Raw genomic sequence first — 23,705 nt, 5'->3', positions numbered from 1 at the left:
CTGATATGCAAACAAATCAAGAAGTGAACTATTAATAGTACAGAAGGTTCACCAGACACTACATTCTTTTTTTTTTTAAAACAAGACAAGAAAAATAAAATATGAGAGAGAGAGAGAGAGAGAGAGAGAGAGAGCGCGCGCAATGCAAAAATACTGCTACATCAAGATTCATTCAACACCAAGACCAACAGGTCTTCTCTCAAGTGCAGACCTAAAGCATTTTCATTTCATGGACTCACACAACTGTGCCATTTGGGACAAACCATTTGTCACAAAACTGTAAATGCAGTTTACCTTCAATCTCTCTTCACTGGTATGAGTTGAACTACAACGTTCACTGCCTGCTAGATCTACTAGATTTATGCGACTGATAATCCTATGATCATGCTCCTCTTCTTCCACAAACTCTGTCTAGAAAAAAAAAAGAGATTACTGTACTTAGTCTGCAAAATTAAATGTTTTTCAATTACATCACCAAAATAAAAGCGACATGAAGAGTCAACTCTATCATGCTATTCACTTTTAACAATAAATTAGACAGACATTTTCTCATTTCACTTTTTTAATGGTAGTCTCATCTAAGATATGGTATAAGTTTCAACAAGAAAAGAGTAAGGTGAGGATATTAAATAGACAGCAATGCCTGAGGACTTCTGGTAACACACACACACACACACACACACACACACACACACAAGCATGGAAGCATAAGAATTAGTGAAAAGGGAAAGATAGACTTATAGTATGTTTTGCTACTTCTGCACAGGAGCATGTCAAGACTACTACTCACTTGAGCTTCAACCCAGCATGCACTGAAGTCGCTAGTAGTTGTCGCTGACCTTCACTGGTGCAAGACTAAACCATTAGTAAGTGAAAAGGACACTAACATATAGGCTGACCTGATAGAGAAGACAGGGCAACTGTTTTTTATCCCAGGCCAACTCAGTTTGTGGAGGGGAAAAAAATTGAGGCCCATAGACTTGGGAAGAGATCTATCTACTTTGCCTCCTTCTCTACTCTCATCTCTCTGTGGAGGATGCTGGTCTCCTTTATACAAAACAATGGGGGGTGGAGGAGCACGAAGCCCATGTCTGCTGTCTGTTCCTGACCTGAGTGCACAGATGTGTGTTTCAACAGCTTCTCATTTAACAGGACCCAACAAAATCCTCTGCATTATCTCAAACTTCATCCAGATCATGTAAGTGGGAGACAACATGTGACTTAGACATTCAAAATTGAGTATAATAGGATTTTCTTCCCTTGCTGTAACTGAACCATGAATATTTGTATAGTGCCACTAGTATATATAGTGCAGAAATATTAGAAAAGCAGTGTCCTTAAAAGTTTACAGTACGGCTTAAATATGTTTAGAATGCACTTTTGTTAAAATGTAGTACTGAGAGTATATAAAACAAAACTGACTTGGCTGCTTAGAAAGCAAGGCTACTTCTTTATTCAACCCACTATGTTTAACACAACCCTTCTCCCCTTCATTATTTTAGGTAATAGATAATTTATTTTTCCACAACTACACTATTGCAATAATATGAAAAATTAACCCACACTATACCTTTGTCTGGGTCATCACAAGGGTGAGGACAGAATGTGATCTAGAGCTTTTGTCATTCATGCCTGTAGCAGCAGTTGCTCTCTGTTTATTTCCTAGCTCAAGCCAACTCTGATAATAGAGATAAGAAACAAGACAAAGTAAAAAGATTCTGTGAGTAGCTAACACAAAAGTTTAAAGAAATCTGTAAAATAAACGAATACACTGGTATTGGCAGGAGTGTAGAAAATTTTGGTAGCCCAATAAACACTTTTGAGATGTAAATTATGTAGAGTACCAAACTTAATCAACATTTTGAGCATTATTGATACATTTTACTTTTTTTTTTTAAATGCATTTTCACCTCTGATCACGGGGCCAAAATGAGACCCTGGAGCTAGCAAAAGGAAAAACAGAACTACTACTACTTTTGTCTAAACTTAAACAAGTTTAGGCCCCAATCCTGCAAGTAACTTCACATGGATACAAGGGTCTGCCTACGCTGTCAGCTTCAAGATCAGATGCCAGAGGCTAATGTAAGCTCTTATCTTTACCATCAACAAAAACAGGCATTCAGGAGAAAGAAAGGACCAATCAAGAAGCAAAAAGAGATTTTTACCTGCAGCTTTTAAAAGACTGATTTTTAATATTTACTCCTCATCATCACCATCATCTTACCTGGATATCAGAATAAGAACTGACCATGTTCCTATAAAACAAATAAATAGCTCTGGTTCAAACCAATTCATTTTATTTTTACAAAAGTAATTAAAAAATTAATTTTTCAAAAATATTTACTGAATTATGGACGGACAAAAAAACATACATTAAGGCCTAACTTCATCAAGACACCATGAGAGCCAAAGTGACTACCCCAGCGAGACTGGGCAAGATCTTAGACCTTGACTCTGAAAATATTTGCATTCACGCTTAATTTTACTGAGAGTGAACAATTCTAATGGCCTCAATAAGATTATTTACAGTTTTAAAAGGTAAACATGTGCACAAGTCTTTGAAGGATCAAGAGCCCTGCTAGAGAATCTCAATTAAGTCAATGAGACTGCATAAAGGTACAAGAACCATAACTAGCACATTACAGTATGGGACCAATATATTTACCATAACGATAATAGTTAAGGCTTACGCTGTCAAGTCTTCCACATATGGCCCAAATACTGGATGTTCTCTTACACGGAGCTGTTGAAAATAATTGTAAAAGAAAAAGCTCTTCAAATATATTAAATTTGTCACAATTATGAAACAATTTCATAAAAAATACCTAAGTGAAAAAATCATTTTTTCCTATATGCCATGCTATGAATGTTTTTTAGGGGCTGGATAGGCTATGTCTTACAAAAAAAAATATCAACACATGCTCTAAAGCAACATAGTTATATTATCTTACCAGGATGATAACTAAAAATGAGTTCTCAGTTACAAAAGTAACCAAGCCAAAATACTTCACAAACTGAAATATACTGTTGCTTACAAGATGGAGCCAAAGATGCAACAATGCTTGGATAGAAAAAGAGTGAGGAAAATTCATAACTGGGATATGCTATAAACACTTTTTACTACTTTGACACTGAAGTCTTAAAAATACCTGCAATGCACTTAGTTACATTCCTAAGACTGAACAAAAAATTAGCTCAAGTCCATAAGCTAATTGGTATTTTACTAAAATCAACATCCAACATAACCCTCCCAATTTAACAGAGCTGTGGGGTGCTTAAAAAGTGCTCAATACAAATGAATGCATTTCACTAATAAATGCTTTGTATTGAAGGGCAGAGAGTTTCTTCTTATTCTCAGCATTTCTTTATTTTGTCATCTCCCTCTCCTGTTTCTTCCATTCCTGTCAAATTATTTACTCTCTCTTGTATCTCTCTGTTTTGTGAGATAGGGTGCAAGAACGAGCTGGGGAAGGTCTGGAAGGGAAGGAAGGTGCAGGAGCAGGCTTAGGGTGCGGGAACTGGGCAGGAGGAGTAAGGAATGGGGGCACCTAGCTGGTGCAGCTCTAAAGGGGAGGGAGATACAAGTGTCTTGACGCAGCCCTGAAAAGCAGAGTGACCTGGCCCAAGCCCGCTCTGCTCCCCGATACATTGCATGTGTGGAAGGGGCTGGAGGAAAGGGTGGAACCACCCCCTCCACTCTCCAGCATCAGGAAGCGGAGTGACATGGCTGGAAATTGAGGGAATGGAGCAGGCTGGGGCCAGGTCACTCTACTCACCTTCGACACAAGTGAGTGCAGTTGATGAGAATCCCTGCTGCTGGCACCATGCCCCTCCACAAATGTACAAGTCCACATCAAGGGGTCTTGAGGGAAGGCATGGAGTGAAGGTGGGATATAAGGTGGAGTGGGGACAGGCAACTCAGGGCCCTCTCCCAGGCTAAGAATGGAGCTAGAGAGGGGAGTCATGTGACCAGCGCCCACTTTGGGACCCTCTCTAGCAGTCGCCACTGCCAAGTATCAAATCGCAATTTTGGGGAAGGGATTAATTAGATAGCATTTGAAAGAAACAGTTTAACTATCGGTTTCAAGCACCTTGGCATGGAATAGGATTGCAGGTTTTGGTTGGATGTATTCCTGGGTGTTTCATCACATGACAATTTTTAAATTAAGGATTGATCTTTAATTTCTGGAAGCTCTAAAATAGTCTGCCAGGAGCTCAGGCTAGAAGCAGAGCTGGGCTGGGGGGGCGGGAGGGGGGCAGAAACCACATCTCCTGGTACAGCAAAATCCCTCCTTCAGGACCACTCAGGTTCCAAGGGTGCTGGACTAGGGAAGTCCAATCTCAATTTAAGGTTGTTAAATAACAGCTGAATAATAATCTTAAAACTTGACAATATTCTAATGGACTTAGCATATCTATTTTTAAAATTCACACCAGTATACATTCTAGGCAGTGAGTACAATAGCTAAAAATGATTCATAGCAATCTAGTGTGTACCACCTTCAGTAGGAGCATTTATAAAAAGATAAATATTTGGAGATGAGCAAGCAAGAAGAAAGCAATGAGCATTTAACAATGTTGCTACATGATCCACCTATCCAGCAACTTCCAAGCTTCCCAGACAGGAAGCTTGCCATATCCTCGAAGGCAGGTACCACTACAAGTTGTATATTGACAGAATATATTACAGGTATATATTATGAATGGTAACTTACAGGTTGTTTCTTCTGTCCATTTTCAGCTTTAAAGATGAGCAAATCATGAATTTTCTCATTGTAGACTTCAAAATAGCTCACTTCGAGATGATACAAAATCTAATATAAATAACATCTGATATTACGCCAGACTTCTTTTGTCATTTCCAGTCAATAAATTGAAGGTAACATGCAAGTATTCTACATCACTGTTGCAAGATGTCACTTTGAAGTCATCTTCCAACAGTAACAAGATTCCAGACAAGAAATTTTAACTTACTACACTTCCCATCTGCTGCTTCCCACAGCTGCAAAATGTCTCTGAAATGTCAACATTGTGCTTTTAATACACAAAAAATGTTTTATTCACTCCTGCAGGTGTCCCATATTCCTTTATAATCTAAGCTTCCACAGTATGATACATGCAATGCATGAAATAACGGTTGTGACTGGTGTTGTCAGCACACTTGGGTGATTTTTTACATTACATCGAAAAAGGGACATGCATTGTTATAACTCGTAGCCATACTCGTATAACTACCTTAATTTGTTGAATGAGGTTTTTCCATTAAAGTACTAACCCATTTCTCAAACTCATATATATAATATTAGTACTTATAAAATTGAAATGTGTTAAGGAGCAAAGGCAAGTAAAGAAAAAAACTGACACAGAAAAACAGAATTTAAATGATTTATAGCAACAGAATCACTTAAAAGCCCATAAGCATATAATACAGTCACATTGACCATACCAGTATTCGTTAGAAATTATAATTTAATATGCTTTATTGCTGAATTCAGCAATATACTTCTTAGTTTCCTCAATGCCTAACAATCCTTTTATAAATTCTGTTTCGCAGCTGCAAATACTAATGTGTTTATGTATGCTTATGTGCTGAACAACACTTTGGCAATAGATAATGAAATTCTAGGTCAGTTAAAGAATCTTCCTATTTCTCTGAAAAATATCATAGCTATTTTATAGCTTGCCTACAAAAATGTAACGTTTAGTCTCCAAAGACTTATGTGCAGCCTTTTCTGTCCTATAAGCAATTCTCTGTACATAATATCTCCTTCAATGCCAAAAAAAACTTCTCAAAACTCAATTTTTAAATTGAAGAAAAAAAGCTCTGTCCACAGAATTATTAGAAATTCAATCTTAGCAAAGCATGAATCCCAATAGCCACAGAAACAAGCAAAGCACATCTCCAAAAGAACTCCTAGTGATAAGAATATGGTTCGGATCTAATGTTTAACGAGTTAACTGATTGAAGGGGAGCAGCTGCGGAGAGAGTGCCGCTCAAGCCCAGCTGGCCTGGAGTGGTCCACCCTTGCCTGCAGTGATTGTTCCAGTTGATCTGCAGCACACTTGGGCCAGGGCTACCGCTGACAGAAGCTGCTCCAGTCAGGCTGGAGTGTCTTCCACCCACAGTGGGCCATGCAGGGCTGGAACAGCCCCATGCCTGCAGTGGAGAGGGAGAGGGGGGAACTGCTCCAGGCCCAACCAGTTAACTATACACATCCCTAATAAGAATCACTAAATAAGACCTCATTCTGTCCTTCTCTATATATAGTATAGGTGTATACATACCAAGTTACCACATAGCACCACATACAGATTAGCAATTAGCATCTTAACCTGCTCAATTGCCCTGGCAACCCTTTTGCTAGATTTCCTTACAAAGATTCAAAAGCAAACATTATAGAAGCTGTAGTACAGATTGAACTGCCTAAATCCAGGTCTCTCTGATCTGGAAACATCCGTGGTTTTAAATTTTTAAAATTAAATTTAAAGGCAGAAGCATAGTACTGAAGGAAGTAAAATAGCACTAAAGAGTAGAGTGACAAGAATAAATATTCAAAACCTTGACAACAATATACAGGTTGCTTTCTAATTCAATATATTCACAATAAACAAACATTCTGACAATACCTTCTGTGAATCCATTTGTGCTATTTGAGTAAAAAGATCTTCACAAAATCTTGGGATTATTCCCAATTCTTCACCAAATCCCATCATACTGTAATTAGAAAACAATGTAGTTTTTTTAAAGAGGATAATTTATATTTGTCTTATGTAAATATTAATCATGTTGTAGGTAAGACCACGTTACAGTTGTTAAAATCCCCAGATGTATTTCTGAATTATTCAAATCATTATAGAAATAAATCAGACACACATTTAAGGATCAGAAAAAAAGTTACTACTATGTGACCTTTCAACTCTAGTATACACCACCCAATTTATTCCCCCAATTCTAAATTGAAGTTTATGAGGCTCTCTTTCAAGTCATTCCTATCAGTCCAATTTCTTGAACTCATTACTGCAGTGTACTAATTTTATGAAAGTCATATTTAACATATTTCAAAGTACACCAAAATTTATTTAAAAAATATAAATCAATGCACAGAGACCAGTTCACTTGAAAATCACCACTATTCAAAATAAATCTGGCATGATTGTTGCTATATTAAACCTCACCATTTTCAGTTCATAATCCTCTTAATTTACTTTAGTCATAGTCTCAACTTCAATATACTGCATCTTTAGTTGAATTTAGTTTTAGCCTCCGTTTGAAAAGAAAAAGACATGAATCCAGCTGGTAAGTGTTTACATGGATAGTCACAGTAGTACAGTATAAAGAAATCTGTGCTGGAATTACAATCCCAACGGTGGACTAGTTTATGTCAAACATTAAAACAATGCAGTAAAATGTGACCTAGTTTAACATGAAGATGAGTACTGTCCTCTTCAATCTCCTCCCCAACAGCTACTGAAAAAATTGTAAAAAAAAAAAAAAAAAAAAAATCACATAGAATAGCCATGGTACAGGTAGGAACTGAACCCTGTCCCCTCCACTTGCCTGCAGGATCAAGTCTTGGCAGGCCCTTGACCATGCCTGCCTCCAAAATGCATCAGTCCAGATGTTCCCTTGAAAACAAGCTGTGTACCTACTGTACCGTGACCATTTTACAGCATAACTTTGGCCTTGCACCAGAACACATCTCCATTGTCTTTACAGCAAAGGTCTCTGTATGTTAACAGATTAGGGCAGTGTTTCCCAATTGGTGCTCCGCGGAACCCTGGGGTTCTGCGAAGCAAAACTAGGGGTTCCGCGAGGAGCCAGCACTCCCCCGCCCCCCTCTGAAAAAGAGAGCGAGCCAGCTAGCCAGCAGAGGCATGGGCGGCAAGTTGTATGGGCTCATGGTGCCCATGCTCCAGCAATATTTGGAGCTGGAGCTGGCCCCGGCCCCCTGTGCAACCTCCTACCCCAAACCCAGAGCATCTATCCCCTGTCCCATCCCTGCTGTGCGCAACCTTCTCTGAGCTCCCCCTTGCTGGCTGCTGCTGCCCTGCGTGGTGTGCTCAAACCAGTGGGTGGGGAGACACCCGGACGTGATGGCCCGGGATTTTAAAACTACTGGGCGCTGCATTGTGCCGCACGGCTGAGTTGCGGGTTCAGAGGCCGGGGACGGAGCACAGGCTCCAGCCCCGCAAAGTGGAAGGCAGAAGGTAGGGGAGGGCTGGGAGAGAAAGGGGCTTGTGCAGAGGGGAAGGAGGAGAGGAAGGCACCAAAGGAACAGGGTGGAGGAGAGACAAATGACAGGGGGCCAAGTGCAGACAATGAAGAAAAAGGCAGGAGGGGAAGTGTCAGTGGGAGGGGGACAGGGTGATGCTGGGAGGGGAGAGGATAAGGGCATTGGGGGCTAATAGGGGGAGGGGGAAGTGCTGGGAGAAGGCTTGAAAGAAGGGGTAGGCATGAGGAAGGCAGGGATGGAGCAAGTCATGTGTAAGGGCACTGGGGCATGAGAGGAATGGGGGCAGAGGGTGGTGAGGGGGTGGGCTTCAGGGAAAAAAGGGGCAGGAGCAGTGAGGAAAGCGGGAGGCAACAGGAGGCTACAGGAGTAAGAGAAGGTGCAAGTGCCAGGGGATTCTGGGAGTGAAACAGATGGGCAGACACCTGCAGGGGAGAGACCAGCACCAGAGGAGAGAGGCAGGGCAGGTGTGTAGAGGGAGGTGTTAGAAGAGGGGATGAGGAGGGGTAGCTCACATGATCAGAGTGGGGCTACTGGAGGAGTGGGCACAGGGAGGAGAGAAGGGCTGGTGGAGGGGGGAAGGTTGCAGGAGGGCTGAGGACAGTGAGAAGGGCAGGAGTCAGGACAGCAAAGGAGGGTGAAGGGTGTGGGGGGCAACAGGCACCAGGGGACCTGATGGAACAAGGGGAAGAGACATGGCAGCAGAGGGCAAAGGTAAAGGTTTAAAAATATTTATTAATAACTTGGGTGCCACAGCGGCACATCCAAAGAAGCCACATGAACTCAGTACTGGTGCACAACACAAAATTCATTTTGCTCATGCGAGGAAACTCTTCACCTATATCTACACTGGTGGTTTCTTGCACAAGACTTCTTGTGCAAGAACATGTCCACACTGCCATGTGCGAGCTATGCTTTTGCACAAGAGCATCTATGGCAGTGTGGACGCTCTCTTGCCCAGGAAAGTGCTGATGGCCATTTTAACCATAGGGCTTTCTTGCGCAAGAAATTCATGTTGCCTGTCTACACTGGCCTCTTGCACAAGAACAGTTGCGCCAAGGGGCTTATTCCTGAGCAGGAGCATCATAGTTCTTGCGCAAGAAACCCTGATTTCATACATGAGAACGTCAGTGTACTTGCCCAAGAACACCGGCCAATGTAGACAGGCAGTAAGTTTTTGTGAAAGAGCAGCCGCTTTGGTGCAAGATCGCGCCAGTGTAGACACAGCCAAGAGGAGGGAGGGAGGCAGGGAATCGGGGCTGGCTCAGCATGTCTGCATGGTTTGGGGGAAGGTACAGGGAAATTGAGCTCAGCTGGGTTGCAGAGAGGGAAGGTCCAGGGAGCTGAGCTGGGCTGTGGAGTGGGGTGTGTGTGTGTGGTGCTGTTTGGCTGCAAGAGGAGGGAGGTGCCAGGAACCGGGGCTAGACTCAAGGGGAGGGAGGGGCGGGGAATGGGCGCTTAGCTCAGCAGTTTTGTGGGGCTTTGGGGAGGTGCAGGGAAACGGGGCTCAGCTGTGCTGTGCGGGAGGCATTGAGGGAACCAGTGCAGGGCTCAGCTGGGCTGAGGTGGATGCGGGAAGGCATACAGATGGGCAGCTCAGCTGGGTTGTGAGGGGCTGCAGGGAACTGGTGCTCCACTCCCTTGGATTGTGGGGGATGGTTCTGGGGGAGGTGCAGGGAACCAGAAGGAGTGGGCAGCTCAGTTGGGTTGCAGGGGATAGAGGTGCAAAGAAGCCTAGTGGGGAGAGGGGGAGAGACGGGGAACCAGGAACCCTGAAGTGACCTCCCCTGGTCCAAAAATCCCTCATCTGGGACCAGTTAGGTCCAGAGGGCACCAGATCAGGGAAGTCCAGCTCCTACCCAAGTCCCCTCCTTGCACCCTCCTTCGTAGCCAGACACCCTACACCCAATCTGCTCCTGCTCCCTCCCCCTGGCCAGACACCCTACACCCAGCCTGCTTCTGCACCCTACCTACCACCCAGACCTTGACCCCTTCCGCCCCCGACCTCCTTCCCGGATCCTGCACCCCATCCCTATCCTGCTCCTTGGCAGCCCTGCCATCCACCCTAGCACCACCCTGGCCTCAGCACCCTGCCTCACACCCCAGGACTCAGCACCACCCTGTTTCTTATCTCAGCACCCTGCCAGTGACCCTAGTGCCCAGCAGTACCATGTCCCTGACCCCAGCACCCTGCCACCTGCTTTCCCCAGCACCCCACCACCTGAGCCAGCATCCTTCCACCCAGCAGCACCCTCTCCATAGCCCCAGCACCCACTAGCACTCTGTCCCCCGCCCCCACCAGCACGTTTGGGACCATATTAGTGAGGCTTGGGGGTTTTTGGAGAGTTGTTTGGGTTTTTTTGCATCTCACTTGTGTGGCCCCAACTGACTTTTCTGTGAATCAGTGACCCTTGACTCAAAACAGGTTCCCTGCCCCTCTCATAAATAAAGACAATGCTAAAACCTTTTGAGTTTGACATAATATTTTATTTAAAAATGAAGCCTGGCCAACAAGCCCCCAACTGGGACCAAACCCCCCATCTCACTGCAGCATAACACTCGTGCACACCTGACCCCAAATCTGAGTCTATCATACCCTGGAACCCCGTCCTGAGCCTCTTAAAATCACCCAACTCCTGCGTCTCCACATCCTCCGTCTTCTACCATAACATTCCTCCACCATCTACACATCACAAATCTGTGTCCTGAGCCCATCATACTCACAATCTTCTTGCCCCGAGTCCCTCACATATCCAGCCCAAACTCCTGCACCCTCACATCCACAAGCCCATAGCTTGTTCAGCACCCCAGCCTTCCACCTGAGCCCAACACTCCCCAGCCTAGAGCCCCCTCCCCGAGACAGCATCCCCTTCTGCTGCATCTAAACTCCCTCCCAGAGCTTGTACTTCTCACCTCTTCCCACACCCAAATCCCTCATTCCCACCCCACACCTCCTGTCTCAACCTACTGAGAGTGTATAAGGCCTGGGGATAGCAAGTGATGGAGAGAAGAGGAACAGAGCGGATGAGGCCTCCAGGAAGAGCGGTGAGGAGTGGGGGCGGGGGGTGTCTTGGGGAAGGAATGTGATTTTCATGCATTGGTGGGTCCCTCTCTCCTCCCCAGCCCCCCTTTATTTTATTTTTGTTTGAAAAACCTAGGGGTTCCTTGAAAAGCTGAAAAGGGTTCCTCGGCCAAATAAAATTGGGAAACACTGGATTAGGGATAGATTTAACACAATATATCTCCTGCAATGTGTGCCCTTTTAACTTTTTGTTACAGCAGGAACAGCAGGCAGCTTGCTCTGTACTCGCCCACTCCAGCAGTTGTCTGCCTTGCACCATTTCACAGACAAAAACAGGCAAGAGAAAATATGTTCAAGGAGTAAATGGAGTAGAGGAATACATTCCTGGAGAAGATGGGGACAGAGTAGCAGGAGAGAGTAGCAGAGCAGCCGGAAAGCATGCAGGGACCTGCAAGCGAAGCATCAGGACAATCTCTTTTCATCCCTGAAGACTGTGATGGAGTGTGGAGTGGAACCCCAACCGTACCTCCACCCCATGCAAAACAACTTTCCCTCCTTCCCGAGTTCCATATCCTCCTCCCCCAGGGGCTCGAGGACACAGAGGGAGGAGGGAAGAACTCAAGAGCAGCCTCACACTCAACCTCTAGGGCCTGGGGAGGCAAAAGGCTGTCATCCTCACATTTCTGATCTCTCCCCACTTTTGGGTCGCATCATGGACTTCTTTTCTGTCCCTGCTGTCTTCCCTAAATAAAAATGCATGAAACAACAGTATCTTAACTGCTTGTATTGCAGAGGTGGGGTGGGGGATTACAGACAATGAATGTGGGGGCACCCTGTTGAGAGCAACATGCATCAGTCTCAAAACTGGTCATTCACAAAAACTTTCTTTCAAAGCCTCTCTGATTCACACTGCCCTGTGCTGTCTTCTCCTCATCATCCTGGTGTCTGCCTACTCAAAATCTCTAGCTATGTGCTCTGCCTCAGCCCCCCTACCCTGACAGATAGCTTCCTCCCCCTCCCCCCCCCCCCCACTCTCACAAATATCATGGAGCACACACCAGGCTGCCACTACAAAGGGAATGTTGCAGTCACTGAGTTCTATCCTAGTCAGGGGACTCCTAAACCTTTCCTTTAAATGACCAAAAGCACATTCAACCACCATTCTGCACTTGCTCAACCTGTAGTTAACTGCTCCTTACTGCAGTCCAGGTTGTCTACCTTCAGCTTCATGAACAAGGGATAGGTTGGGTCAACAAGGAGCACTTTTGGCATTTCTGATTTCTGGTCTGGGGGAAAAAGTTCCAGCGTGCATCTTTCTGAAGAGGCAGGAGTTCCTAAAGATACACACAGTTATGCACCTTTCCTAACCATCCCACATCGATGTCCCACTGATTCTGTGATCCCCAGCCCCTGCAGCGCCATCAAGAAGTACCTCTTGTGGTTTATGTACTCCTTGGCAAGATGGCTGGGGCCCAAGATGGGGATTTGCATTCCATCTATCGCCTCACTGCAATTAGGGAAGTCCATCGTGGCAAAGCCATCCACGTTTCCCAGTCACTATCCTCTGTATCAGACTGGTATTGATTGCCTTTGCTACTTGTACAACAACAGCCCCCACTGTAGATTTCCCCACTCCGCACTGATTTCCAACCAACCAGTAACTGTCTGGCATTGCAGGCTTCCACTGGGCAATTGCCATGCACTTCTCCACTGTCACAGCGTGCCTCATTCAGGTGTCCCTGCACTTTAGGGCAGGGGAAAGGGATTTGCAAAATTCCATGAAAGGGGTCACGTGCATTCACAAGTTTTGCAGCCACTGCTGATCATCCCATTCCTACAACAATCTGCAGTCCCATCAGTCTTTGCTTGTCTAACAACACCAGACTCAACATTCCACTGTTTCCAGAGGATTGATTGCTGACTGCGTTTCCAATTAGCTCAACACACGGGTTTGCCTGTACAGTATGCCCATAGCACCTCAACATGGAAGCGCTTCCTCCTTGTCCTCTTCCTGGTGAAGTGACATGCTTAGGCTCTTGAAATACTGTACCATTAGGTGCATCAAGAGAGACACCAACATCACAATGATTTGACGCAAAACAGGACCCACAAGAGGGCCATGTTCGTGCTGGTATGGCATGTGTGCAGGTAACCAGGACTGAAAAGGGTGTGAAATGGCTGTTTCCCTTTGATCTCAAGCAAGTGGGGGAAAGAGTGCATTATGGGACACTGACAACATGAGCCATAACCACCCGCTACAGTTTTGTCCAAGTGTACACAGGGAGCATAAACCAGAATGCAAATCAGTGCAGGCACTGTGGGATAGCTACCTACAGTACTTTGTGCTGAAAGTCAACAGCAATCTCCCTAATGGGGATGTGCTAGTTTGAACTACGTTGAACTCCTGTGCACAGCAGGGATGTGGACCTTGAACTTCGCAAAAGTGGGTGACCAGAAATCAACTTTTCTAGATTCAACCTTGTCTCGTAGCGTAAACATGGATTAAGGAAAGCCTACACCAAAAATTAAGCTGACCAAACTCACACTGTAGACAATGCTAGATCAACAGAAGAACTTTTCTGTTGCTCCAGCTACCATCTCTGAGGTCAAAGAACTACAGTAACAGCGAACCCTCCTGTTGCTGTAGCAAGGGTCTACACTAAAGAACTAGTAGCATAGCTGCAGCATTTCTAGTGAAGACAGCCTAATATTTGACTGTAAAACCCACAACAATAGGCTAGGAAAAAACTCAGTGGGAGATACAGTATATATATTTTTTAAAATGACTAGATTTCAAGATAAAAATGTCTTTCATAAAATTCCCATTGACTTTCTTTAAATATTGGGAGGGGGAGTTGTTTGTTAGTGTTTTAAAAAGACCAGGAAAACCTTAAATCATTCCTTCCTTTCCTACCAGAGCAACAACAGCCATAACTATTTCCTTTTGAAGGGCTTCTTTAGTAAGCACCACGCTCTCCGTGACATCAGTTTCACCAAAAAATGACAAACTACAATAAACAAGTGTCAGATTTTCAGAAGTGCTTAGCTTAACCAAAACGTTCCTACTAACTTCACTGAACCAAGTTAAGCCAATGATAACGTGCTTGAAAATCCCACATTACTTTACTACTTTATAAAGCTAATAAAGTTTTCAGATTGGAAGCAGTTCTCTCCAAAAGCTTCTGTGGATTTGATAAATCTGCCTGCCAAGTGCTATCAGTATCCTTTAGACACAATGATACATATTTCATTATCACATCTACAACACGATTCTTAGGAGACATACATTTTTTACTGATTTTTTCATTATGGTTCTCTCAATATTGTCTGGCCATACTATATTAATTCTGCTTCAACTGAAACCAATGCCTTAGACTTTAATTGCTTGCTCAAACAATGGAAGTAATATTGCCCTTGATATATTAGCATAATAATGTATTATGTTAATAGTAATTGTCCAACTCTGATTATCTTAAGCTTTTGAACATCTGTTTTAAATATAACACTTTTAATAGAAATTAAGAACTCAGTAATTTACAAATCAATTTAAACTAGGCCTTTTTTAGCAAGTCCAGGTGACATATATTCATCTCCAACAAAAATGTTTCCAAATCATGCCATTTGCAAAGAAACTTACGTATATGATTTTCCAGAACCAGTCTGTCCATAAGCAAAAAGACAGGTGTTGTAGCCCTCAAAGGCTCTTTCTAGGAGTGGTACTGCCAGTGCTTTATATATCATCTCCTGACTTGCAAAGTTAGGATGACAATTGTCAAAAGACCAGAACGAAAAGTCATAAATGAAGTGGTACACTTGTTTTGTTTCTGGATGTTGTACTACTGTCTCTGGACCACTCACGGACACCACCTGGAAAGTTTTTTCTTTTCTCTCTCTGAATAAGATACAAAAACAAACCTTACAGATAAATATAGCATTAGAAACAAAGTACATTAGGATGGTCACGTCAATTGTATTTTGTAATCAGTTATTTTCTGTAGATCATCATCTAATAAAAACTGCTTTATTTTGCAGAAAAAAAATAAGACTTTTACATGGAGCAGTGACCTGTAACATTTTCTACCAGTGGTTTCCAAGCCTCTAGCCTGAACCACATCCATGTGCTTGTTAAAGCTTTTTCTCTTAACACCTTTCAGACCTTTCAACATACATTATATGTTAAGAGAAAGAGCATGCTGCCTACCTGATATATATAAAAATGTTTAGGTTTATGATACCACTAATTTAATTCAGTTTAGTGTGTAAAACAGACCTATGATGAAATTAAAGGCAGACATTAAAGTCAAGCTGAAGATTTTTAATACTGTCAAATAAAATACTTTCTATATCTTTTTGAACCATGCATTCTGTCTGCCTAGACTACTGAAATGATACAGTAAATACCAACAATTAAACATTACTAATAAATTAAAAACTATATTACTTATACCATTAGAACAATTCTATTGAATATTTACCGTATAAATTGTATAAAATTGTCCAAAGCAATCTCTGAAAACAGTTGATTACAAACCTGTCACTGAAGGGTCTTATTCGCACAGCCACAGTCACTTTACTGTTTTCTGCTGTAATAGGATTTTGCTCTGAGCAAGTGTTCTGAGCTGTAGTTTCTACATTGAGTGTGGCAGGTCGCATAAATATTTGACTTTCTTCTGCCCTGGTACTTCTACTAATGGATAAAGAGTTTGATGTATTTGGGGTTCTTTTCTGTATAACTTGAAAACAAGGTTTCCTGTTCTGAAGAGTAGTTGTAGCTGAACTTTTGGTATCCAGAAGTGGTGTAGCCTTCACTCCTCCTACTGTACTACCTTTCCTGGATATTCTTTGTGTTTCCAAACTGCCATATTTAGCAACTGAATTTTGTATCCTTTCCTTTCCAGATAGTTCATTAAAATTATCTTTTTCTTCCAGCTTCACCCCTGGGGTCCTGTTAACAAGTTTTGTTGCTATTACATGTGCTGATCCAGGAACGTCATTTTGAATTTGGGCATCAGCAATAGTTTCCCTATATTTCAAACATTTACTATACCCATTTCCACTTGAAGCATTAAGATTAGCAAGGGAATCTTTATTTTTCAGATCAGAGCAGCTCTTTCCATTTGTCTGACCATCAGCTAAGTGAGTACAAGATTTAACATAATGGGTGTTATTACTACTAATGCCTGGTGGGAACATACTTTTGTTGTTTGGCCGTGCAAAAGAATCACTTTTTTCTGTCTCAGGGTCACTGTTCTTACTTGTTTTATGTTTCTCTGTTGATCCAATCCTCTTACGTCTCTGCAAGGTAAGTCTTCCATCTACTTGGGTATTTTCAACATCCTGTGTTGTGTTTTCTTCCAACTGTTTATCAGTAGAAGTGGATTTTTTGCTTGCTCCAATTCTTCTCTGGAGTGTTAACCTACTTTCAGGTTTAAACACAGCTGACGTATCACCCACATTTTTACAGGCAGATATCACATAGGTCCTATTTATTTCACTGGTTTTAGACAGAGACACAGACAGTGAACTATCTTTTTTATTTTCTGGTATCAGTGATTTAAGCTGCTGTCCAAAACTGATGCTTTTAGCAAAGGTATTTGGTTGAGGATTTTTTGGGAAAGGAGAAACACCAAGCACATTGGTGTTGTTTCTACTAGGAACTGTGTATATGGGCATTTTGGCTTCACGCACGTTTCAATTTTAGGATTTTAAATATATAACTCAAGCTACTGCCACAAAATAAACTTGTTTTCATTGTTATCTTCTCTACAACAGAATGAGCTGCCATCCAGTTTTTACATGGAATCTGTAAAGCAAAGCAAACATCTTTATTTTTATCCAGAAGAATGTTATTTTTACTGCAATGTATTCAAGTCCTTTGTTGGGCAATATATATTCAGTCTGGTGATTAACACAAATGGTATTCTCCTTCTACCTCACTTGAAAAAAGATACAATAAATATATTTTATTACACTGCTACTGGCCTCAACATTGCACCTCACTTTGTTTGGATGCAGATTTGGCCAAACTGAGACATTCATTAGCAATTCATGTCTAAGAGTATGTCTACACTGCAGTGATAGGTATGATTTGCAGTTCACATACCCATACCTCTACTAGCTTTAAACTAGGGATGTCAATTTCTAGCTGACTACACAATTAACTGATAAGGTTAACCATTAAGCCTAAGCTTATCAACTACATGCACTCCCCCCCTTTGCTGCCTCCATTCCAAAGGGAGCAAAGAGAGTGGGGAGGCAGGAGTAGTGCCCATGGGTAGACAGCTTTTAAGCCAGCTCCCTGTGAGTACGGGATCCCATGGAGCCACCTGTCCCCCCACTCCCGCACTGCTGCCTCTCATAGATAGGCAGCAGCGCAGAGCCTAAGGGAGGCAAGCGGGAGCCAGTACACTCAACAAACTGGCTTTCAAGCCTACCAACCCTCTCTCTCCTCCTCCCCCACTGCCTCCTATCCGAGGCAGCAGAGCGGGGGCGAATGTGGAAGGAGGCAGCCTCTGTCTATGGGGAACTCGAGCAGCAGTGGCAGCAGTGCGGGGCAGCAGGCAGGGACCAAGATGCATGGGGAGCCACCAGCTCCCTGCATGAATCAAGTCCCCCCGACGCCTCTAATTCAGAGACAGCAGCGTGGGGTCACAGAGGGCTCCCCAGGAGTGGGGCCAGGAGCAGGGAACTATTGAATAATAATGTAACCGCAATTATTAATCAGTATCTAACATCCCTACTTGAAACTAGCTCAGTGGTTCTCAAATAGGGCTAAGTCTACCCATGGGGGCATGTACAGCTCTTCGAAAGAATACATCAACTTAGCTAGCTATTTGCCTAGTTACACAAGAGGATACATAAAAAACAACTAGAGAAGTCAGTACAAACTCAACTTTCATAAACTAACTTATTTCTACTGCACCATGCAAGATATATTGAAATTTAATTATAACATTTATATTGGTTTTTTTTTTGCCATTATATGGTAAAAATGAGACAATAAGCAATTTTTCAGTAATAGCATGTATTTTTGTGATTCTGGAAGCAAGTAGTTTAAGTGAGGTATAACAAATTAGACACCAGTAAGGGGAACAGTTATCTGGAAAGGTTGAGAGCTACTGATATAGCTAGTAGAGATGTTAACTATCAGGTATTGGTGTAAATGGGTAACCACTGGAAATTTCAGCAGTTACACATTTACATACACGGGGCAGAGGGGAGAGGCAGGAACCAGTGGCAGCTACTTCTACATTATCCTTATGTCATTTTAATGTGTTTTTTTTAAATGCTTTGGATTGAAGATACAGCTTCATAGGATCAGGAAAAGTAACATAGCTTGTTAAAGAATATTACTTCTGCAGCAAGATTAATCTGTTTCTAGCTGCCTCCATTTTATGAATTTTTGAAAGTTACGTAATACAGAAAATATACATTTATAAATGAGATATTTAATTTAAATATCAAGTTTAAGTGCTTAAAATTAGGTTAAACTTAGAGATCAACAGGCTATTACCATGACAAACAAAACCATTCTCTTTAGAAAAAGACTGTTAGACAATTTGTTGCAAATTTTTATAATTATAAACTTTCCCTTTTATGCTCCCCAAAACAGCTACCCCTCCAACTGTGCACAAATGCACGGGTGCAAATCTATGAATATCCCCAATACTAGCACTCGTTTCTAAAGACACAACCTTTGGCCATGACTTGTCAAAGCTATCAACTTCCCGCCTCCCTCCCAAAACTAAGTTTTAACAAAACGAAGATCCCAGTACTGGCAATGGTTGTTTGTTTGCAAACATTTCCTACATAAACGTGTCATTGTTGGCTGTGAGTGCCTGGCTTGGGCAGGCCAGGTTAACACTATGTCCCTTCCAAGCTGCCTCCGTGGTTAACGGCCTCCCATACACCGTGCGCTCCTGTTTTTCCGGGCAGGGGAACGCACCACCCAACTGCCCTGCGCCGGCTCCCCGGAGTGGGCAAAGCAGGGCCGCGAGGGGGTTGCCAGCCCCTGCCCGGGTGTGTCGGAGCAGGGGCAAGTGACGGGGCGCTCCCAGCAGGCACGAGCTACCGGGCCGTTCCCCTCAGCGGAGAGAGGGTCTAGTCCGGCCACAGCCTGCGCCCCCGGGGACCCCAGGTCCCTGCTGGGGAGGGCGGCCGGCCCCAGGGCTACCAACCCCCATTTCCGGGCTAGCGCCGAGCAAGGCAACTGGCAGGCCACTTCCGCTCGGGAAGGGGCAACTAGCGCGCCCCGCGCCGCAGCCTCACTTACCGGCCCCCAAGCTACGCCTCAGCAGCCGCTCTCAGCGCCCGTGCCTGTTCGAATGCGCCGCGCCCCCCGCGATTGGCTGCCGCGCTGGACGCGTCACACCCCGCACGGCCGGGCGGGCCCCAGCCGTTGTTTGGGAAACGCCCCCTCTCGCGGCCGCGCGGGGAAGGAGGGTCCCACACCCGCCCTCAGCGAACCGTTCGCCGCCCCTCCTGTGCTGAGTCCAAACGATGCTGCCTGAAGCAGTCGGGCCGCTGCGGCAGGGAAGCAGCTGGATCCCGCCTTGGCCGCCTGCGAGCGTCACGAGCTGTTGGAGGCGCGATGGCGCTAGGGTCGTGAATGGGCAACCAGCGCAGCGTTGCCAGTTAAACGTTAACCGGTGGGGGCCGGGGCAGCTCCAGCCCCGCCGGGGTCTTCCCCCAGGGCTAGAGCAGCCCCTGCCTGCGGGGGATTGGGGCTAGAAGGGGGGCTGGAGTGGCCCTCCCACCTGCTCCCCCTTTTATCAGTTAACCAATTAAATGGCGTTTTGCAACCCTACATGGAGCTGCTAAGAATTTGCTGTCGATATTCGGTCTCACTTTTCTTTCTAAAAAGCCATTTAGAAATGAGGAGAATGTTCCACTTTTAAAAGTGTCCCTGTGCTATTTGGCTCTAACTGCTTCCTCCATTTCTAGAGGCCTAAGCAGATGAAAAATCTACATCCACATCCAATTTACAATCTGCAAAAATAATCCATGGATATCAGCAGGGCACTAAATACAAAAATAGAATCTGTGTCCACACTGATCTGCAAAAAAAAATCAACATAAGAACGGCCATACTAAGTCAGACCAAAGGTCCATCCTGTCTGCTGACTGTGGTCATTGCCAGATGTTCAAGAGGGAGGGAACACAACAGGTAATCCTCACGTGATCCCTCTCCTGTCACATATTTCCTGATGGATGTAGCTACTCACAGATATGAAGTGGATATCCAGTGTGGTTCTTACCAATACGAAAAACATCTGTATTGGACACCACAAAATTCGGGACTTAAAATTGCTCCAAATTTCACGGTGCTCTATGCAGTTGGGGTGCTGCATATCAGCCCTGATGGCCCTCAGCCCTATCACCTGGAGGCCCTACCACCTGCAGGCTCTGCATTAGCTCCTGTGGTCAGGCCCAGCTCCCACTCACCAGACTGCCAGGAGCAGCATGAACATGGGCTGTGAAGCTGCACTCTGCTCCTATGGTGTGCATTCATGCTGCTTGCTGCTACCCATGTCGCCCATCTGCTCACCTGAGGCTTTCAGGTGAGGCTCCCATTCTGCTCTGCTCCTGCCTAGGACTGTCAGTTCTCCCAAACAGGCAGACCAGACACCATTTGCGGCAATGTTATCTGATCCAGGAGAGTTTGCAACTCCTGCCCCCCACAGCTGCTCCCAAAGCCGTCTTCCCCTGTTTGCAGAATGGCCAGTCCTCCATCCAGGATGGAAGTGCGGGGGAGGGGGGCATGTTGATGCTGGGCTGCATAAGGCACCAGTATTGGTAGGGATGGTCTTGATGTTATCCTCAGATTTGTGCTCTACCCATAATCCCTGAACAGCAACATTTTCAGCTACTCCCATAGAGCAATCATCATCTCTTAGGCTACGTTTAGACTGGCATGATTTTCCGGAAATACTTTTAACAGAAAAGTTTTCCGTTAAAAGCATTTTCGGAAAAGAGCGTCTAGATTGGCATGGACGCTTTTCCGCAAAAACACTTTTTGCGGAAAAGCATCCGTGGCCAATCGAGACGCGCTTTTGCGCAAAAAAGCCCTGATCGCCATTTTCGCGATCAGTCTAGACACAGCCTTAGTGTTGCATTACTGTAATTGTATTTGTATGCCACATGGATGCAATTTGTAATGTCAAAATTGCTGAGAATGTAGAAACTGGACAGTAACTGACTGCAAAACCTACTGATGATTGAAGTTGGTGATATTATGAACAGGAAAAGCTCTTAGATGTGCTGGTAGTTGCTTCCACCACTTCATACTTACTGCACAGGCATTTTAGGCTTCAGAATGACATTCCTAGAATATTATGTAGATAAATATTTTCAACTGTCTATAGATATTGTGTTGGTGGCATATGTTTCTTTGCATCCCTCTATCCCCAGGCTTCTTAAGTAACTTCTCTTCTTAAGGAAGGTCTGCACTTAAAGTGCTGCACTGGTACATTATATACCATCTTTTACTCGTCAGCATAGTTAATCCACCTCCATAAAAGACTGTAGATATGTTGATAGTAGGAGAAGCTATCTGCAGTGGGGGTTTTGGTTAGTATATCTTAACCACTGCAGATAGCTTCATCAAGCAATGCAGTTATACCAATATAAGGCTTTAGTGTAATGTGGCCTTAGAAACTATTTGACTCATATTTTCCAGCATGTTTATATTTGTATAACACTTGGCACAATCAAGCGTCAGTCCTGTTAACCTGAATTTATGGGCTATGGCTTATGGCTTGCCACAGGACACATCTAACCAGAAGATATTTAGGTTCTTATCCCAAAACAGGCTACAGAGTGAGAGAGAACCCCGAGAACTCTGTTTCAGAAAAGGATTCTTAGTGTGCATGGCAAGGGCACTTGAACTGAGGATAATGCTGATTAGTTAAAACCTTTATTAAAACAAATGAAAGAATACCAAACCTCAGGAAATAAAAGATGCCAAGAACTTAATACAATCCTAGGACTCCCTCTGGCAACATTTCTAAGATAAAGGATTGTTTAGCCTGGCATACTTACACCTTTCCTTGAAGACCTGATGTTAAGGAACAGAGGACCAGCCTCTTCCCAGGCATGCCCAAATAAGTAGAAGGTCCATTCAGTAGCTAACAGCTAAGCTATACGTGTAAAGCTAAGCGAATAGTTTGATATAACATGGATACGCTGAAGAGCAGAAAAGCAGATGGACCATGGATTTGGTACACTGGAACAGCGGTTCTCAAACTTGTTGGGCTCTGGAGCCCTTTACATGCATAAAAATTTTATGCAGAGCCCCAGCGGTCCACTGATTGTATGTGTTGTACCTATCGATGTTTTCAGTTTGTCAATCTCATGGAGCCCCTGGAGATGTCTCGCAGAGCCCTGGGGCTCCATGGAGCACAGTTTGAGAAACACTGCACTAGAACATAGCACGTGCTACAGATCCTATGGGAGAGCTGACAGGCTCCATGGAATCCTAGGCACGGTGAGGGCGGCTCTGCACTCAGGTGGTGATTTAAAGACCCGTGGCTCCAGCTGCTGCAGTAGCAGCGATAAAGGCTGGGAGCCCGAGGCCCTTTTGAATTGCTGGGCCCCGGGGCAACTGCCCCTTTTGCCCATCCCGTAAGTGGGCCTGGAACCCTAGTGTAGATATTTTATAGGGCCTTAGCACTGCTCAATTCAGGTTCTACCTAAGATTTGGAAATAACCAAATCTTATTTCCTCATCCTAAGAAATCTTTGGGTACACTTACTCTAGAGTTTAGTATATTAAAAAACAGGACTATGTAGCACTTTAAAGACTAACAAGATGGTTTATTAGGTGATAAGCTTTCGTGGGCCAGACCCACTTCCTCAGATCAAATAGTGGAAGAAAATTGGCACAACCATATATACCAACATATATATGGTTGTGCCAGTTTTCTTCCACTATTTGATCTGAGGAAGTGGGTCTGGCCCACGAAAGCTCATCACCTAATAAACCATCTTGTTAGTGGTTTCATTTTGCTTTTTTGCTTCTTTCCATATCTGATTATTAACAGTCTTATAATTGTTTGAAAATTCCCTTGTCATAAGTGTCATAAAACTCAAATAGATGTATCTTTCTCAGGCTTGACTGACTGCATAAAATTTTCTACAGAGAGCTCCAGTAAAATAATTTTGACAATGTAAAGTCATTGTCATATACCAGTTACAAGAGATGAAGAGGCAACTTCCAGCTAAGGCAAACTTAGTTCAGCTCAAACTGAATCAATCAAAGCCAAAGCTTTCTTTTGGCTCAGATAAATAAAATCGCTTCCTTCAGACCACAAGGATAGTGATTTAAAATGTGGTTTTAAGATAAACCACACAATGGTAATATGGTGCTTGTCTAATTGCTTATGTCTGATCTGGTATCTGCCAACAATTGGGGAACAAAACAAATAATATAATCTGTCTCCATTAGGATTAATA

General features: G+C 43.8%; 1 protein-coding gene across 3 annotated transcripts in view; it reads right to left on the bottom strand.

The window, feature by feature from the left end:
• The window catches only part of KIF14 (kinesin family member 14), a 65,941-nt gene extending 45,874 nt beyond the window's left edge, over positions 1–20,067 (bottom strand). For all 3 annotated transcript variants that reach the window (XM_006135392.4, XM_075936679.1, XM_006135393.4), the window contains exons 1-9: positions 19,526–20,067; positions 15,785–17,056; positions 14,891–15,145; positions 6,628–6,715; positions 4,716–4,814; positions 2,691–2,743; positions 2,225–2,255; positions 1,571–1,678; positions 295–411 (exon numbers count right to left, since the gene is read on the bottom strand). In XM_006135392.4, coding sequence (XP_006135454.2) covers positions 295–411; positions 1,571–1,678; positions 2,225–2,255; positions 2,691–2,743; positions 4,716–4,814; positions 6,628–6,715; positions 14,891–15,145; positions 15,785–16,926 — 1,893 coding nt within the window. In that variant the 5' untranslated portion in view covers positions 16,927–17,056; positions 19,526–20,067. The remainder of the gene's footprint in view (positions 1–294; positions 412–1,570; positions 1,679–2,224; positions 2,256–2,690; positions 2,744–4,715; positions 4,815–6,627; positions 6,716–14,890; positions 15,146–15,784; positions 17,057–19,525) is intronic.
• Positions 20,068–23,705: the final 3,638 nt, after the last annotated feature.

Source organism: Pelodiscus sinensis, chromosome 9, assembly GCF_049634645.1.
Source record: "Pelodiscus sinensis isolate JC-2024 chromosome 9, ASM4963464v1, whole genome shotgun sequence".
NCBI classification, from domain to species: Eukaryota; Metazoa; Chordata; order Testudines; family Trionychidae; genus Pelodiscus; species Pelodiscus sinensis.
Note: the sequence above shows the minus strand (reverse complement) of the source record. Positions and strands in the feature narration are given on the sequence as shown.